Here is a 19,727-nt window from a genome sequence, read left to right on the forward strand (position 1 = left end):
CTTTGCCCCGTTTCAACTGGTTCACCGCAGCCCGTGTTTCCACAAGCGAAGGTGGACCACAGTTGATTCGAGGGTCAGCAACAGGGATTGTAACACCCTTGACGTCCAACTCGACAGTTGGGGGATCAGCCTGGTACAACCGCTCAAAGTATCCGGCCCAGCGGGCCTTCACTTCAGACTCCTCTGTCAAGAGCCTACCACTCTCTGCTCGAACTGTAGTGCTCCGAGGGATGGGCTTGGATGAACGTAATGCGCGAATTCCCCTGTAAGCGGGACGAGAATCACCTGTCCACAGGTGATGCTCTACCCCCTCACAGATTCCTCGCACATAGGCCTCCTTGTCCACCCTCAGTGCACGTACAGTTTTACGCCTCAGCTCCCTGAACAGCTCAGCTCTGCCATTCAGCCTGGCCCTGCGACTCTGGTCAATGGTATCCAGTGCCCCTTGAGAGACAAAATTCTTCTTTGCCCTGCGGTGAGCTCCAAGGCATCCACCGGCAACATCAAGGACGGTGGTCTTGAAGGCGCTCCACAACTCTTCAGGACCCCCCAAAGCACCCAGACCCCCAAGTGTCCACTCAGCCTGTTCGCAAACTCCTCAGCTACTCTCTCATCCCTGAGCTTGGCAACATCCAGTCTCAGCTGGGATGGTACCATTCTCCAGGATTTAAGCTGCAGCTTTAGAGTTGCTACAACAAGCCTGTGGTCAGTATTGAGGAACTGAGCACTCCGGTAGACCCTGCAGTTCTGGATCATCCTCCAACGACCGTCAATGAGGACATGGTCAATCTCCTTTGCCACACCACCAGCGTTGGAATACCAAGTCCAGCGATGAGCTTGTGGGCGCTGAAACCATGAACCAGCCACCCTAAGTCCATGACTTCTTGCAAAGTCAAGGAACTATTCTATTCATAGTGCTATTCTGGTTCATAGTTCCTGACCCATGGGGACCAACACACACCTCATAACCGTCCCTATCAGTTCCAGTCGATGCATTGAAATCCCCCAAGACTAGAAGTGTATCTCGTCTGGGGCACTGATCAACCACAGACTCGAGTGTGGCGTAGAATGCGTCCTTCACGGTGAGATCACTCGCCTCAGTCGGAGCATAAACAGAGACCAGGGAAATGACACCTAAGGAGTGACGAATCCTTAATCTCATAATACGCTCGTTGACCGGTGTTACCTCAATTATCATTGGGGTCAGCTTATTGGACACAGCTACAGCAACTCCTTGGGCATGGTAACCATCAGAGCGACCAGACCAATAGTAGGTGTAGCCACCCACCATTATCTCGCCGCAATCCAGTCTCCGAACCTCAGAGAGAGCTGCAATCCCAATGTCCAAACGCTTGAGCTCAGATGATAACAGAGACAGGTGATCATCCTCTCTTAGGGATAGGACATTCCAGGCACCCACCCGAAGGGACCGCCTCAGGTTAACCCAAGGAGACCGCCGTCTGGTGGACGACACCTCAGCACCACTCCGACACACTCTCCCGCAATCTGACCCAGGGATGTTACCCCGTGGTTTCCCTCCTATCAAAGATTGGGGGTCCCGAAGGCTTTGCCCCAATCCCGTCATCCGGTGAGCTGCCCTGCGAAGGGAAGCTGCACAGGAGGTACTCCCACGGAGTGGGTTTTCAGATTTTTTTGCGTTTTTGCGTTTTGCGGAATGAAGGGTTTTACGGTGGCCGGAGTGCAAATCCTGCCACCAACCTCCTAATAAGAAGTGACCCAACTGCAGGAGGACGTCCGCAGACACAGTTGGGCACTAGATATGGATGGCCGTTGGCTCACAAGGAGCTCCTCCGCCCTTTGACAGGTTTTGTTTTTAATCCTGCTGGGTGTCCATATCCAAACACCCTCCTCACCAGAAAACCTGGTGGGGGAGACGGTTTAGTCGCCGACAACCCGACCATGGAACAGGTTAGTACAGGTTTACATGGTACCTGTAGCAGGTCACAGATCGAACCTGACCTGACAAGAAACAGAGTATGGAGAGACAGAATGGTTTGGAATTGGAAAAGCGGTCAGACAGGGGTGCATACTCATCCCCTTACTTGTTCAATCTGTATTATGAGTACATCATGAGGAAATAAAACTTGGATGACATGGAGGCTGTCGTCAGGACTGGAGGAAGATGTATCAACAACTAAAGGTATGCTGATGACATCACTCTGTTGGCAGAAAGTAAAGAGGACTCGATGAAACTGCTGCAGACAATGAAGAAGGAAAGTGAAAAAGCTCATAGATATTTAAACCTAAAGAGAAAGACAAAAATCTTGTCAACTGAGAAGATCGACATGCTCATATTGGGAAAAGATCATGTGGAAATAGTGGGAAAGATTCATTTTCCTGGGTTCTCAGATTGAAGTGAGTGTAGAATGTGGAGAAGAAATCGATAGATGATTAGCATTTTGGAGAACACCAATGTCAGGATTGACAAAGATCTGGAAACACAAAGATGTGACAAAACACACCAAGAGAGGAGGCTGCAGACTGCTCTAGTATTTCCAGTTTCAATGTATGGATGAGAGTCATGGATAGTGAAAAATGAAAGAAAGGAAGAAGATTGACAGTTTTCAAATGTGATGTTGGAGACGAATGTTAAAAAATTCCATGGACGGGAAGAAGAACAACACAAGTCAGTGTTTGAAGAAATGATACCACCATGTACACGAGAGGTGCTGATGATAAACAGAAACTGTCATACTTTGGACGGACACATCATGCATGCAGAAAACGAAAGTCTGGAGAAGTCAACCATGCTGAGTATGGTCGAGGGAAGAAAAGGAAGAGGTAGACCTTGTACGTCCCTGATGGATGAGGTAAAGGCTGCAACCAAGCTTTCTCTGCCAGAGCTTCCGGGAAGCAGAGCAGGATAGGGATGATTGGAGAAATCTGATCATGAATGTCACCAGAAGCCAAACACGACTTCACAAAACTAGAAAACTAGATAATTTTAAAAAACAATCAGCAAAAGAAATTATTGTCACGTCGATGGTTCCGCTAATGTGGACCTACCATGCCGAAGCAATGTGCTTCACGAATGGCCAAATTAAAGGGAACCACGTTTGAGCGGGTAACGTGGCTTTCCTCATTCGGGCTACAAATCCCGACGGTCTCTGAAAGTGAATGTTTAACAAATTACATCTCCCCTGGGGATTAACCAATTGGGCCGAAACGGTTTTGGCATGCGGGATGACGACGGTCATCAGGAGACATGTACCTAAGGAATAACAGTTTATTGAAAGGAGACACAGGACGACAAAAACGGAGAATCCCGAGAGCAAAGAAGACTGAAACAATGAATAAGGATAAATAAATACATACACATTCAACAATACAAAATACACTTAACACCAAAAAGAAATGATGGTACCACATGCACTCTTCCACTCACACTCAAATGGGCTAAACCACGCAAGGTTGGAATTTCCACCACTTCATTTACACCTCATAAAAGGTGAGCTTCTTTGAACCGGATTTGTTGTTTTATGTTATCCTGTCTTGTCTTGTTGCAGTTGTATCCTGCGCTACATTTCATGTTAATTTATTTGTTGTTTTTGCTCTTCGTTATCTTTTGTAATGTCCAAGGCCTGAAAAGACCGATCCTCGGATAGAAAATCTGAAATTTCTTAATCTCCGTGTTTCTGGTTTTGTTTTCTTCTTCCCAGGTGTCTTCCTGCTCCCTCCTCAACAGTATCCCCTGTCCTTTCCTCACTTCTAAAAATCAAACGAAACAAACAAACCAAAAAAAAAAAAACTATTTTTACTCCATAATGATTCTCATTTCTACTTGAATTTCCTTCTGCTTCTGGTTATACATTTTTCCCACCCCTGTTTATCAATATCTCCAAACTGAATCAACATTAAATGTAAACGCTACTTCCTCCTTTAAAAGTATTTTCAATCAATTTGAGAGTACATTTCAACCTTTGTATCTCTTTTTGACGTGCAACACGTGTTTTCCTTCTCCACCACGATATGTTGTTGCTTCTTCTTCTTCTTCTTCTTCTTCTTCTTCTCTTCTCTTCTCCACAAGGGTTATTTTTCAAAGGTGTTTGTCTGCTCAGTGCTTGGTTCACCAATCCCCTCACACCACCCTCTCAAACCTTTCTTTGCATCCCTCACACTCAATCCTTCCACCATACCACACAAAACTTTGCCCTCACCCCCTCTACCCAAAGCCTCACCTTGCCCATCTTGCACCCTCCCAATGTCTCCTCCCCCCCCACCTCCATTTCTAACTGTGTGGACCTTAAACATCCAGGACCTCTGCTCCAACCTGACAGATCGCTCAATCCAAGCCGCTGCCAATAAACACATCATCTGTTTAACAGAATCCTTCCTCCCACAGGGCATCCCTGACTCCTTAGTGTCTCTCCCCAGATATTGTCTCCTCCGATTTGATGGGCCTGAACCATGCCCCAGCGGCAGAGATGCACTTTCCATCAATAACCCAATTTCTCACTGTCAATGGAATGATCATACACCTCCCAACCCGCAGGAGTACATCGGGCTTCGACGTCCACTCCACTAGCACCACTTGTTCATCTGTGTGTTGGACCGTCCTCCTTACAGCGACTCCTCCATCTACATCTCTCTGAGACAACATGGACAAACCTTGAACCACTCATCCCAACTCTCTCTTCCTCATATGTGGAAATTTCAAATGTCTCCAGGTAACTTGGCTGGATGTTGGTACCTCTCTCACCAGCCATGGCACTTCCGCAAAGGACTTCTGTGATTCCATGGCACCGACTCAATCTGTGAACTTTCCACCCAGATTTCTCCCAATGGCAAACTCTCCTTTCTGGACTTGGTGATTATAAACTTTCCTGAAAATGTCTCCTGCTCTTCCTCTGCTCCAAATGGTTCATCTGATACGTTTGTGAGAGCCAACGTGTCTCTGGCTAATCTCAGAGAACTGCCTCAGTGCCTGCGAGTCTGACATTTCACTCAAGCAAATTGGCAGGGACTGCAAGCAGCCATCTCTCTTTCAGACTGGTCTCCTGTATCTACTGCTCCTGATATTAACTCAGCCTGGGAATTATTCCACAGAATATCTCTCTATAGCTCTATCTCTCACACACAGGTTCATCCCATCTCATCTTCAATTATCCTACCCCTCTTCCAGCCCATGGCACTGATTGACACAAAATACCCGATGATGACAAAGTCAAAACATATTCTTTGAAACTTTTACAGATGTATTGAAAATGGAATGCAGAAATATCTAATTTACACACGTATTCAGCCCCCTGCATCAATAATCTATAGAAGTGCCAAATCGCAGCGATTACAGCTTCAAGTCTTCTTGGATATGTCTGTATCAGCTTTGCACATCTAGATTTGGGGATTTTCTCCCAATTGTTCCTTGCAGATTTGCTCAAGCTCTGTCTAGTTGGATGGGGAGCTTTGGTGAACAGCAATCTTCAAGTGTTTCCACTGATTCTCAATGGGATTCATGTCTGAGCTTTGGCTGGGCCACTCTCAGACTTTCACGGTCTTGTTGTGAAGCCATTCCAGTGTTGCTTTGGCTGTATGCTTGGGGTCATTATCCTGTTGGAAAGTAAATCCTCGCCACAGTCTGAGGTCTTTTGCACTCTGAAGCAGGTTCTCCTCAAGGATTTGCCTGTATTTGGCTCCATTAATTGTTCCCTCTATCCTCACAAGTCTCCCAGTGCCTGCCACTGAAAAACATCCCTTAACATGATGCTACCATGACCATGCTTCATGGTAGGGATGGTGTTCGATGGGTGATGAGCTGCGCTCGGTTTCTGCCAGACGTAGCGCTTTGTATTCAGGCCAAAGAGTTCAATTTTCATGTCATTAGAGTTTTTTTTTTTTTGCCTTTTTGCCTCATGCTCAAAGATCTTTTGCCTCATACTCTGAGTCTTTTACCTGGCTTTTTCCAAACTCCAGGTGTGCTGCCATGTGCCTCTTTTGAAGAGTGGCTTCTGTCTAGCCACTCTCCCATAAAGCCTTGATTTGTGAAGTGTTGCAGATATTGTTGTCCTTCTGGCAGGTTCTCTCATCTCAGCCAAGGAACTCTGTAGTTCTGTCAGAGTGGTCATTGGGTTCTTGGTCACCTCAGTGACCAAGGTCCTTTTTGCCCGGTTGCTCAGTTTGTTCAGACAGCCAGCTCTAGGAAGAGTCTGGGTAGTTCCATATCATTTCCATTTCCTAACAATGGAGCTCACTGTGCTCTTGGGAACTTTCAACACTCCAGAAATTGTTTAATACCCTTCTCCAGATCTATTCCTCCTCACACTTCTATCTCGGAGTTCTACGGACAGTTCCTTTGGGCTTCATGGTGGAGTTTCTCCTCTGACATGCACTGTTAACTGTGGGACCTTATATAGAAAGGTGCGTTTCTTTCTAAATCATGTCCAATCACTTGAATTGGCCACAGGTGGACTCCAGTCAAGTTGTAGAGACATCTCAAGGATGATCAAAGGAAAGTGGATGCACCTGAGCTCAAGTTGGAGTGTCATCGCAAAAGCAGTCGAATACTTGACGCAAGATATTTCATTTTTTCATTTTTTTATGGGTTAGTAAAAAATTCTGAAAAAAAAGAAAAATTCTCTGGATGGAGAATCAACCATGTCCTCAAAAAAAAATAATTCTACTTTGACATTAAGGAGTATTTTGTGTAGTTCGGTGACAAAATTTCTTTTTAAATTTAATCCATTTTAAATGCAGGCTAAAACAACAAAATGTGAAGAAGAAAAAAAATCAAGGGGTGTGAATACTTTCTGAAGGCACTGTTTCTCGAGTTCAACATTCAAAAAAATTTCACATCTCTGATGTTTTGTTTGTTCTCAGTGTACAAGCCGGAGATGCGAAAGAAAACGGAAGACAAAACACAAAGCCTTTGGTCAAGAAAACACCCAGCACACCAGGCCCAGATTGTGAAAAGGCTTTTATCATCGTAACAACATGAAACACAAAAACACTCAACAGAGGTCTGAAAACAACTTCACCTCATCGTCATCCATGATCAGGAGGCAAACACAATCGGCTTGTAAACCCCGGGATCGTTAAGGTTAACCCAAGGCTCGTTACGGCCGTGATGGGTGCCAAGACCTGGAGAGCAATTGCATCATTCTTTGCACTTGTATCACGTTTTTATTTGCGAGATTGGACGCTTCAGGAAGGAAACGAGAACATTAACAGAAATTGTTTAGAAAGGAACATCCAATTGAATTCCCAAGAAATCAACCATGTCCTAAACACAAAAAAGAAGAAACAAATTTTGGATGTAATCGTCATTGATTCAACATCTGATGCATTCTTCGCATGTTGTTTTCATTTAATTACCTTATCAATTTAAAGTGCCAAATAATATGAAAAGTTAAAACATTTTTGATTTCGATTCGCATTTTACTCAAAATATTTCCTCCAGTCCAACAGGTTTAAGATAATCAATTCCATGTGGTGGATATCTGAGCCATTAAACGCACCATTCTCCACATCAACATAAAAACATTGTTGTACATTGTGTGCGCGCGTGAGCGCGCGCGCGCGCGCGCGCACGCGCACGCGCACGCACACACACACACACACACACACACACACACACACACACACACACACACACACACACACACACACACGCTCATAATGCTATGATTAATTTGCAATTTGTCACTGGCGTTGACAACAATATAAGTTTTTATTATGGACCCGAGGAATCAAACAGCTACACGTATCGAACAAACACTTTCAAATGGAGAACCTCGCCGTCAAAAGAGAATTTAAATTGTATTAGGTGCGGCAATAAATGTGAATTGTTACTCCCAGCTTGCTGACTCGCTGACAGATGACAACATTTGCATTTTTTCCGCCTCCATCCCTACCCAGTTTAGGAATCCTGTTTGGGCATGGGCAACTTGCTCATGGGGTTAAATGTGTCCATTATCTGAGCATCTTGTGTAGGCCGTATGGAGTGCTAAGCACCCCAACACATCCTCACCTCATGCAGCCAGACGGGATTTGTGGTATTGCTTATGATGCTGGAGCGCCATTCCTGCCCGTGGTGTGGAAGCACCGGGAAGCTGCTGCGTTTCCCAGGCTGGATGGAGATTTTCAGGTATGGGTCGGGATTAAAAAACATCCCTTTCTTGAGTCCCGTGGCCCTGATATCTGTCAGATCAACGTGTGGGTGACCAAGGTATTCACAGTGGGTGCAATGTCCTCACGAACAGGCATTGCAAACACATCACAATGATTCAACGGACACTTGACGTTGATGAAAACGATAAGCAAGGAGTATAAGAATGAGTAATTGCAACAATGTTCTCGATAACAAGCGAACGTTTGGGGATCTGCATGTGATCGTCATTTTTAGAATTATAATGAAAACTACAAAGAGTAACCAGAGACTGCAGACGCTCACCAGAACTTGTTTTGTGTGGCATTTGTGTACTGGTGTGTTACGTAATTAATGAGACAAAATTAGAACTGACATTTCCTCACTGCTGGCAGTAATGACCGAGTACCAAGACGTCCCGCTCTGATTGCACACCTGACCCATGGCGTTTATTATTATCTATCTATAATTCCAGCAATGTGTGTGTGTGTGTGTGTGTGTGTGTGTGTGTGTGTGTGTGTGTGTGTGTGTGTGTGTGTGTGTCTGTGACCGCCGTTTCTCGACACCGCCGGTCCGATCTGATTGAAACTTGCCAGGAATATTGCCGGGGACCCGCGGATGTGCCTTTTCAAGGTTTGATATAAATCGGACAAGCGGCTCCCAAGTTACGGCCATTTTATTGTTTTTTTTCAGTGTTGGAAAGGTGTATATATCGCAGCTGAAGTGGCGTTCCACCTTATCATGCCATTTTTTCCGAAAGATATCTCAGAATAATGCTAACAGCATATTAATAATTATAATAATAATAGCACAATAATTGGCAGTAATAAAAATAATAATGTGATACAATGACCAATGTCTGTCAACCAATAACGACCCATATATTGTCTGTCAACCAATAATGACCAATAACGTCTGTCAACCAATGACAGGACACGGTGCTATGACATCACCAATGACGTCACAATTAATGTTTGTTTATTTATTTATTATTATATTTTTTTGCACGATTGATGTCACAATTCTTCTTCTTCTTCTTCGTTTGGTAAGACGTCACAATCGACGCTGGGGACCTGAGTATGTGCCTTTTCAAGGTTTGATATCGTTCTTCATCCGTTTCAGCTGTTTACCAAGTGTTTCCCAAGGTTTGAAAGCTGTTTTTTCCCAAGGTTTGAATTAATTGTTCAAATTATTAATTAATCCCAAGGTCTGAATTCTTCCAAGGGAAACACCTGTTTCTCAAGTGTTTGAAAGCTGTTTTTTCCGAAGGCTTGAAATAATTGTTGTGCTTGGTAGACATTTGTGAATACATTTACAGAAAGAGGGCGAGAAAGGAGGTGGGAAAGAGGGGGTGAGAGAGGAGGGTGAGAGAGGGGGGAGAGAGGGAGGGAGAGAGGGGGAGAGGGGGGTGAGAGGGGGAGAGAGGGGGAGAGAGGGGGGAGAGAGGGGGAGAGAGGGGGGGAGAGAGGGGGGCAAGAGAGGAGGTGAGAGAGGGGAGGGAGAGAGGGGGTGAGAGAGATGGGGCATCACAATTCAAGAGAGGGGAGAGAGGAGGGGGCGAGAGAGGGGGTGAGAGTGGGGGCAAGAGAGAGAGGGGCGAGAGAGGAGGGGGAGAGAGGAGGGGGAGAGAGGAGGGGCGAGACTAGGGGGGAGGGAGGGGGGGCGAGAGAGAGGGGGCATCACAATTCTTCTTCTTCTTAATTTGATATGACGTCACAATTGACGCTGGGGACCTGAGTATGTTTCCCAGGTGTTTCCCAAGTTATGGCCATTTATGATATGGTTGGTCCGATCTAATTGAAAAAATGTCCCAATCCAGTCGACGTTTACGAGAGCGAAGGAACGAAGCTGCACATACTGGCACGCACCTACGGGCACGCACTAGTTCTATTGAATAATGATAAAATAAAATAAAAACAATAAGAACCCAGATCAAAAAAATTAAATCATTCTGGCTGCTAGACTGTGTGTCTGATCACGTTGAAATTTAAAACTTGTATTCGCCATCACTACTAGATCATAATTGTGAACTTTCATGTTGATTACTTTAGCGGTTCCAGAGAAAACATGAGTAAATATTGTTCTTTAATCCAATGTGGCTGCCAAACCATGTGATCTATCAAATATTCCTTAACAAACTTGTACACCCAAAGCTTGGGGAAAATTTGTGTAAAGTTTACCCTCGATCTGTCCAGTCATTCTGGAGAAGGAGAATTTTATAGATTTTAAGGTAAATCCTATATTGCTGCCAAACCATGTGACCTATGACATCATATGGGTGAACCTTTTGTTCCTCATGGATAGGGGGTCATATGTGTAAAGTTTCGCCTCGATCTGTTCAGCTACTTCAGAGAAGAAGATTTATGAAGGTTTAAAATAAAAAAAAAATAAAAAATATGGCTGCCGAACCATGTGATCGATGACGTCATCACTATTATTTTCTGTGGACCATCTTATCTCTAAATGACCCTGAAAAATTTCCATACTGTTCGAATGTAGCGTTCTACATAGGCAATTATTACGTCATAATGAAAGCACCTATGATGTCGTGAAAAAAAAAAATATCGCACTGATTCCGCATGAGTACTTGCCGTGCGCCAAGTTTCAATTTTAACCTTAGTGTGGTTTCAGGGATACAGAGAGAGATCCAAAGTTTTTCCTTTTTTCCCAACATGGCTGCCACACCACGTGACCGATGACATCATAATTATTAAAATATTCTAAATGAGTGGTCACACCTATCGTGAAAATTTCGTCTCAATCCGACAAGCGGTTGCAGAGAAAAACACGAAAGTTCTGTGACAGACCCACATACAACAAACAAAGAGACGGTCCCAAAGCAATACCCTCTCCTTTGGCGAGGGCAAAAATATACAAGTACACGCGCATGTGCACGCAGTCGTCGTCGTCGTCGTCGTCGTCGTCCATGAGTGCAGCCATGACTGAAGCCTCGATCGCCCATGTGATTATGTTTCTTCATTACCCTCGGCCGAAGGATTCAGAGAGGGTATTGCATTTGGGGCCATTCGTTTGTTTGTCCGCACAGAACTTTCATGTTTTTCTCCACAACAGCTTGTCGGATTGAGACGAAATTTTCATCAGTGGTGTGACTACTCATGGAGAATGTTTTAATGATAATTATGACATCATAGATAACGTGGTGTGGCAATTGGAAAAACGGAAAAAATTTGGACCTCTGTATCTCTCAAACCGCACCAAGGACAAAATTGAAACTTGGCACACGGCAAGTACTCCTCGTGGGGAATGAGTGTGATTTTTCATGACATCATAGTTGCCCTCGTTATGACATCATAATTGCATATGTAGAATGCCACATTCAATCAGGATGAAAAATTTTAAGGGTCATCAAGGGATAAAATGGTCCACAGAAAAAAAATTCACGACATCAGCAGTCACGTGATTCGGAAACCATATTGTTGTTTTTTAAATAAAATAAAATAAAAAACTTCAAAAATCTTCTTCTCTGAAGTGGCTGAGCAGATCGAGGTGAAACGTTATATGTATGACTGCCTGTCCATGAGGAACAAAAGGTTCACACACATGATGTCATTGGTCACATGGTTTGGCAGCCATCTCGGATTTACCCTAAAACCTATAAAAAATACACCACTCAAAAGAAGTCCTGGCGAGGGTTTGCAATCTCTGATTGCTCTTTTCTTGTTACGTAATGCTTGAATGTCAGTTGTACCCTGAATGCGTCTCTTAATTACATATTATTGGAATGTACTTTTTAACATTTTGACCCTTTAGACCTTTGAAGACCCTTTGGACATTTTAGACGCCATGAGACATTTACATCCTTTAAACCCCTTAGACCCCTCTACACCTTTAGACGCTATAGAGCCCTTGAGACCCTTTGAACCCCAAAGACTCCATTAAGTCCCTTAAGACCCCCAACACCCTGTAGACTGTACAGACCCCATTAGAACCCTAAGACCCCATGGACCCTGTTAGAACCTCCAAAACTCTTTTGACCCTTTAGAGCCCTTTATAATTCTTAGACCTTAGAAACCCATAAGACCCTCAAGACTCATTAGGACCCCAAGACCATGTAGGTCCCAAAGACCCTTCAAACCCCTAAAATCCTAAACACCCAATAAACTCTTTAGAACCCTATAGATACTTTAGAACCCTAAGACCCCCTTAACCTTCAAGACCCTTTTTACACTTCAGACACCTTTCGACCCCATAACCCTTGAAACCTTTTATATCATTGAGACCCCACAGACCTTTACACCCCTTAAGTCCATTGACTCCCTTTAGACCCCTTACACCCTTCAGACAAGTTAGACAGCTTGGACCACTGAGACCTTTTTTAGACACCTCAGACACCTTTAGACACGGTAGACGTTTACATGGTTTAGAGATTAGACCCTTTAAACCTTTCGATCCCTTAGACCCTAACTACTATTGGAATGTACCCTTTAGACATTTAGGCCATCTAGAACGTTTTAGGCACACACCACACAAACATCGAGTCTTCTTGCAAAACACAGACTATATTTTTTCAGCAAGTAATGCACAAACTCTACCAAGAGTGTGGGTACTCTGTGAGTGAAACAATACAATGAAACGGGAGATAAGGTGGAATATTTTGTGTCACATCTCTAACTCAACAAATGAAGTCACACCCCATCAACAAAGATCATCAACAAAAAAATGTTAAAAGTTCAAACCATTAAAGTACAAACACCAGGGTGAGTTTCATCGCCCAATGTCTGAGTGCAAAAGTGGCGAGCATGATGAACAAGGCCCAGGCACTAATTCCAAGTCCTTTGTTTGTTTGTTTTTCCACGGTCACAGGATTTGCTTTACATGTACTATGCATTTAGCTGAAGTGGTAGAGGTGCATTATTAAAAAGAGAATCAAAAGGAGTCACCAATGACATCACAAACAGGCGATGCTGCAATACATTATATTTACATTCCCACGACTGGTGCTGAGATTCCCACCCAAACATCCTCCTCCAAAGCAAACACAAACAGCTGTGCAGGAAACAATGAACAGGCAACTATTCATTTTCAGATATGTGCTGGCACAACAAAGGTTTACGTGCACTAGTTCTCTCGATGAGAGAAGCATCAAATAAGGAAAATCACCTGACAAAGAGAAGCTGGTCAAGCGGCGGTTTTGCTGGTTTCCAGCTCCATCACTCCGAGCATCAGTTGCCTACAAAACAGATGAAGCAAAGTGAAGGTAAAGGCGCTCTTCCCTCCTCAAGGAAATCAAAGGAACAATATTAGATGAATGACCTCCACTCTCAACATCAGCATTGGTCCCAAGACCCTGACCTCCACTCTCAACATCAACAAAACTACAGGAGTACACTATCCATCCATCCATTGGGACCATACTCTGTGCAGAGCGTTGGTGCTGCATAAGCAGCCTCCTTGGCTATTTGGTACAACCCTGGACAGGTCGCCACTCCGACACAGGACACCAGCAAGCTGGTACTCATTTTGCCGACCTCGGAAGGAGTACACTATCCTTGAGCCTCAACATCATTATAGGCCACTTAATAATACACATGAATGGCTAATGGCAAAGAGTGGTTCAGATGTGTAGTTGGGTTTATAGCTACCTTGAGCGGCCAAGAGCAGGTGGTTGAGTGCATAATTTAACTCACGTTAAATACAGGCTGACTACCAAGCCATCCATATCAACATGATGGATCGTTTGGAGAAGATGATGAGCAATGGTGAATGCTACTCAGAGTATTTAGGCTTCACTGTTTTGTTATGACTTCATCTGTCTTCCATTCAACCACATATTTGTGTTGTTCAACCCAAGTGTAGAAGAAAGGCCACAACTACCTTTGATGGTATAACAAGTTTGTTGTCTCCAAACCCACATTTTAAAATTTTAAACTGACAGCTTCTGGAAGCGCAAAGCGAGGAAAATGTACGAAAATAGGATTCAATGAGAAGTGCAACGACATGAGAATCTCCAAGGGCAGGAAAGAATGAGTGACTATCAGAGCTTTGTGGGAAAAGGAAAAGGAAGGTTACAGTTTAAACTTGAGCATAAAGTTTACGTGACGTGAGAGTGGAGGAGGGGGAGAGATGATTTTATCGTGCCGGTACCCACAGAGGCCGCGGGGTTCATCACTGTGATGCATGGCGTAGTCGCTCGGAGAGCTCCGCTGATACCATGGTAATACTTAAAGCAGATCCTCGTTTCAGCTGCACCAGCAAAGAGGGATTTAATAACTGATGCACAAAAACACAAGATACCCAAAAATACATTCTCTTCCACATTGTGCATGCAGGAGAGTGAAAACGAACTTTGAGGGTTAAAGCCAGAATAATTCAATCAAGTCGATAAAATTCTGTCCAAAATGTAAAAGGGAAGGAGGTAACATGTATTTTTGAATCTTTGTTTAAAGAAGCTGATGGATACATGTATTACAAAACCATTTACATTGATTGAACTCAATAAAAAAATATTACACTTCAGAATTAACTTCATTGCATTGTCTGATTAATCTACGACATAAGTCTAATAACACAGGGTACATTGTTTCACACATACATATACGCCATACCCACTTGGGTATGTGCGGTGGTGACGGTGCAGCTGGGGCAGGCGGCGGCGACGAGCAGCGGGGGCAGGCGGTGGCGACGGTGCAGCGGGGGCAGGCGGCGGCGACGGTGCAGCGGGGGCAGGCGGCGGCGACGGTGCAGCGGGGGCAGGCGGCGGCGACGGTGCAGCGGGGGCAGGCGGCGGCGACGGTGCAGCGGGGGCAGGCGGCGGCGACGGTGCAGCGGGGGCAGGCGGCGGCGACGGTGCAGCGGGGGCAGGCGGCGGCGACGGTGCAGCGGGGGCAGGCGGCGGCGACGGTGCAGCGGGGGCAGGCGGCGGCGACGGTGCAGCGGGGGCAGGCGGCGGCGACGGTGCAGCGGGGACAAGCAGTGGTGACCTGAGCAAGTGTAAGGTGTTGGGGATGGGAAAGAACAATGAAAATGGAGATTCCATGATGCAGGGGGAAATTTTGGAGCATGTCACACAGGAGAAGGGTCTGCGGGTGGTGATCGATATGGGATGCAAGCAGGCAGCACAGTGCCAGGCAGCTATACTTAAAGCAAATAGGGTTTTAGGTAGTATTCGGAGGGGGATCAATTATAAATCAAAAGAGGTGGTGTTATAATTGTACAGGAATTTAGTGAGGCAACATCCAGAATATTGTGTGCAGTTTTGGTTACCACAACTCAGGAAGGACAAAGATATGTTGTCAGGTCAGTCAGGTTTCTTGACTGCCACTGGTAACATGTAACCCAGTGTGACCTGCCCCATGGTCGGGTAAGTCGGTGACTAAACCTACTACCCTCACTGGCTCACAAGTGGGGAGAGTGACTGTGACAGTGACACCCTGCAGGACTAAAAACAATAACTGCAAAAGGGCGGATGAGCTCCTTTTTGGAGCAAACGGCCATACAGTAAGGAGATGGTGTCTCCGAAAAAACACCGATCCGGTTTGACCGTTTTTTTAGGGAGTAGGTTGTAGATAGGAACCGCTCAGGGCGGTACTACCGTTCTGACTTAGAAGTGTTAAAGTGGTGCCTGCAACCATCTTACACTCGCTGTGTCAGGATTGCTGGTCTTACTTTCTGTCTCACTCAAACTACAGCTACTAGGCTGGCTTTAATCTCACTTTCTTGCAAACAAACATCACGCACTTTTCACACAAACATCACGCACTTTTCACACAAACATCACGCACTTTTCACACAAACATCACGCACTTTTCACACAAACATCACGCACTTTTCAAACAAACATCACGCACTTTTCAAACAAACATCACGCACTTTTCACGCAAACATCACGCACTTTTCACGCAAACATCACGCACTTTTCAAGCAAACATCACGCACTTTTCAAACAAACATCACGCACTTTTCAAGCAAACATCACGCACTTTTCAAGCAAACATCACGCACTTTTCAAACAAACATCACGCACTTTTCAAGCAAACATCACGCACTTTTCACACAAACATCACGCACTTTTCACACAAACATCACGTTCTTTTCAAACAAACATCACACACTTTTCACACAGACATCACACACTTTTCAAGCAAACATCACGCACTTTTCACACAAACATCACGCACTTTTCAAACAAACATCATGCACTTTTCAAACAAACATCACGCACGTTTCAAACAAACATCACACACTTTTCAAACAAACATCACACACTTTTCAAGCAAACATCACGCACTTTTCAAACAAACATCACGCACTTTTCAAACAAACATCACGCACTTTTCAAACAAACATCACGCACTTTTCAAACAAACATCACGCACTTTTCAAACAAACATCACGCACTTTTCACACAAACATCACACACTTTTCACACAAACATCACGCACTTTTCACACAAACATCACGCACTTTTCACACAAACATCACGCACTTTTCACACAAACATCACGCACTTTTCAAACAAACATCACGCACTTTTCACACAAACATCACGCACTTTTCACACAAACATCACGTTCTTTTCAAACAAACATCACACACTTTTCACACAGACATCACACACTTTTCAAGCAAACATCACGCACTTTTCATACAAACATCACGCACTTTTCAAACAAACATCACGCACTTTTCAAACAAACATCACGCACGTTTCAAACAAACATCACACACTTTTCAAACAAACATCACGCACTTTTCAAACAAACATCACGCACTTTTCAAACAAACATCACGCACTTTTCACACAAACATCACGCACTTTTCACACAAACATCACGTTCTTTTCAAACAAACATCACGCACTTTTCACACAGACATCACACACTTTTCAAGCAAACATCACGCACTTTTCAAACAAACATCACGCACTTTTCAAACAAACATCACGCACTTTTCAAACAAACATCACGCACTTTTCAAGCAAACATCACGCACTTTTCACACAAACATCACGCACTTTTCAAACAAACATCACACACTTTTCACACAAACATCACGCACTTTTCACACAGACATCACACACTTTTCAAGCAAACATCACACACTTTTCAAGCAAACATCACGCACTTTTCACACAAACATCACGCACTTTTCAAACAAACATCACGCACTTTTCACACAAACATCACGCACTTTTCACACAAACATCACACACTTTTCACACAAACATCACGCACTTTTCAAGCAAACATCACGCACTTTTCAAGCAAACATCACGCACTTTTCAAGCAAACATCACGCACTTTTCAAACAAACATCACGCACTTTTCAAACAAACATCACGCACTTTTCAAGCAAACATCACGCACTTTTCAAACAAACATCACGCACTTTTCAAACAAACATCACGCACTTTTCACACAAACATCACGCACTTTTCACACAAACATCACGCACTTTTCAAACAAACATCACGCACTTTTCAAACAAACATCATGCACTTTTCAAACAAACATCACACACTTTTCACACAAACATCACGCACTTTTCACACAAACATCACGCACTTTTCACACAAACATCACGCACTTTTCAAACAAACATCACGCACTTTTCAAACAAACATCACGCACTTTTCACACAAACATCACGCACTTTTCACACAAACATCACGTTCTTTTCAAACAAACATCACACACTTTTCACACAGACATCACGCACTTTTCACACAAACATCACACACTTTTCACACAAACATCACACACTTTTCAAGCAAACATCACGCACTTTTCACACAAACATCACGCACTTTTCAAACAAACATCACGCACGTTTCAAACAAACATCACGCACTTTTCAAACAAACATCACGCACGTTTCAAACAAACATCACGCACGTTTCAAACAAACATCACGCACTTTTCACACAAACATCACGCACTTTTCACACAAACATCACGCACTTTTCACACAAACATCACGCACTTTTCACACAAACATCACGTTCTTTTCAAACAAACATCACGCACTTTTCACACAAACATCACGCACTTTTCACACAAACATCACGCACTTTTCACACAAACATCACGCACTTTTCACACAAACATCACGCACTTTTCACACAAACATCACGCACTTTTCACACAAACATCACGCACTTTTCACACAAACATCACGCACTTTTCAAACAAACATCACGCACTTTTCACACAAACATCACGTTCTTTTCAAACAAACATCACGCACTTTTCACACAGACATCACACACTTTTCAAGCAAACATCACGCACTTTTCAAACAAACATCACGCACTTTTCAAACAAACATCACGCACTTTTCAAACAAACATTTTTTCTTGCTCACTCATTTTCCCTTCTCACTTTACATTCTCTTTCTTTTATTTCTCTTTCCTCTCATTTCCCTCAGACAGCCTGCAATTAAATATAAATATGATAAAGTCCGTCAAGTTAATGGTCCCTCGTTCCCGGCATTATGGGGTGCAAAGAATCTTCGGTGACATGCCCGTCTCTGTTGTCAACAAGAGGGGGGAGGGGGGAGGGGCTCAAGCAGTACCAGTTTCGGTCCCTCCCAAGACCCTTGCCTTTTGAACCAACATGATTCCGTTTCAATTCATTCCACCAACATCCATTGTCTTTCTTCGAATCTATCCTCTGTTGAACATCATCGAGCAAGCTCCTCTCATAATATCTTGCTTCTCTCAGAGACCCAATTATCACATGACATTCTTGTTAATTCTTACTACATTTAGAACTACATCCTTCATTCACGATTCCACTTCAAAGGAGGAGTCTGTGTGTACTCCAACATCAACACGCCTGCTGTATGCCTTGTGGATCACGAATCTCCAAACTTTGATGTCATCTGGCTGAAGATTTGTCTCCCGACCATCACTATCTTTCTCTGTTTCACTTACTGTTCTCCCAATTGTACAAACTTTACTTTCTTTCTTTGACTATCTTAACTCTTGCCATGAGGCCATAACATCCGAACACCCTCAAGCAGAATTTCTCTATCTCGGAGACTTCAATGTAGACCACAGGGAGTGGAGGAAATCTTCCCACACAGATGCTGGGGGGATTGAAGCTCTTACATTTTCCATTCTTTATGATGTGGAACAAATTATCACTCACCCTACCCATATCCCAGATCGTCATGACCACACTACCAATACTTTGGATTTATTATTCACTTCCAATCCGTTGCATATCAACGACACAATTTTACCTCCAATTGGTTCTTCTGACCACAATCTTGTTAACATCACTTCACTTCCAACCACTTCTTCTCACCCGACTGCTCCGACGAAACGCCAGTATTGCCATTTCAATAATGTTGACTGCACTGGTTTACAAAACTTATTTTCTGACTTTCCCTGGAAAGACTACTGCCTCTCCTCGAGCAATGTCTCTATCTCTGCTGAGTGTATAGCTGAGGTTATTGTTGCAGGAATGGAGGATTATATCCCCTTCTCTTTCAAATCTATTTCTCCGACCAATTCTTGGTTCAAGAATTCCTGCTCTGTGGCCATTTGTGCAAGAGATGCCGCATATTGGACATGGAAAAAAAATCATCTTCTTCCGACTCGCATTTGGCTTTCATATCCACCAGAAATCATTGCAAACATGTTATTCGTGAAGCGAAGCAT

General features: G+C 43.9%; 1 protein-coding gene across 11 annotated transcripts in view; it reads right to left on the bottom strand.

Moving 5' to 3' along the window:
• The window catches only part of LOC147031175 (E3 ubiquitin-protein ligase HECW2-like), a 207,798-nt gene that overhangs the window by 147,134 nt on the left and 40,937 nt on the right, over positions 1-19,727 (bottom strand). For 10 of the 11 annotated variants that reach the window (XR_015056708.1, XM_085875988.1, XM_085875995.1 and 7 more), the window contains 3 exons: positions 14,211-14,305; positions 13,223-13,292; positions 7,985-8,154 (listed from right to left, as the gene is read on the bottom strand). Coding sequence is in view for 9 of the 11 variants with exons in the window: in XM_085875988.1 (XP_085732114.1) it covers positions 7,985-8,154; positions 13,223-13,292; positions 14,211-14,305 (335 nt within the window). In the remaining 2 variants the exon portion in view is untranslated. Of the gene's footprint in view, positions 1-7,984; positions 8,155-13,222; positions 13,293-14,210; positions 14,306-19,727 lie in introns of those variants that run through there. The other variant, XM_085875996.1, reaches the window with a different exon arrangement.

The sequence above is a fragment of the Eptatretus burgeri genome, chromosome 3 (assembly GCF_056783735.1).
Source record: "Eptatretus burgeri isolate ZD-2024b chromosome 3, Ebu_testis_v1, whole genome shotgun sequence".
NCBI classification, from domain to species: Eukaryota; Metazoa; Chordata; class Myxini; order Myxiniformes; family Myxinidae; genus Eptatretus; species Eptatretus burgeri.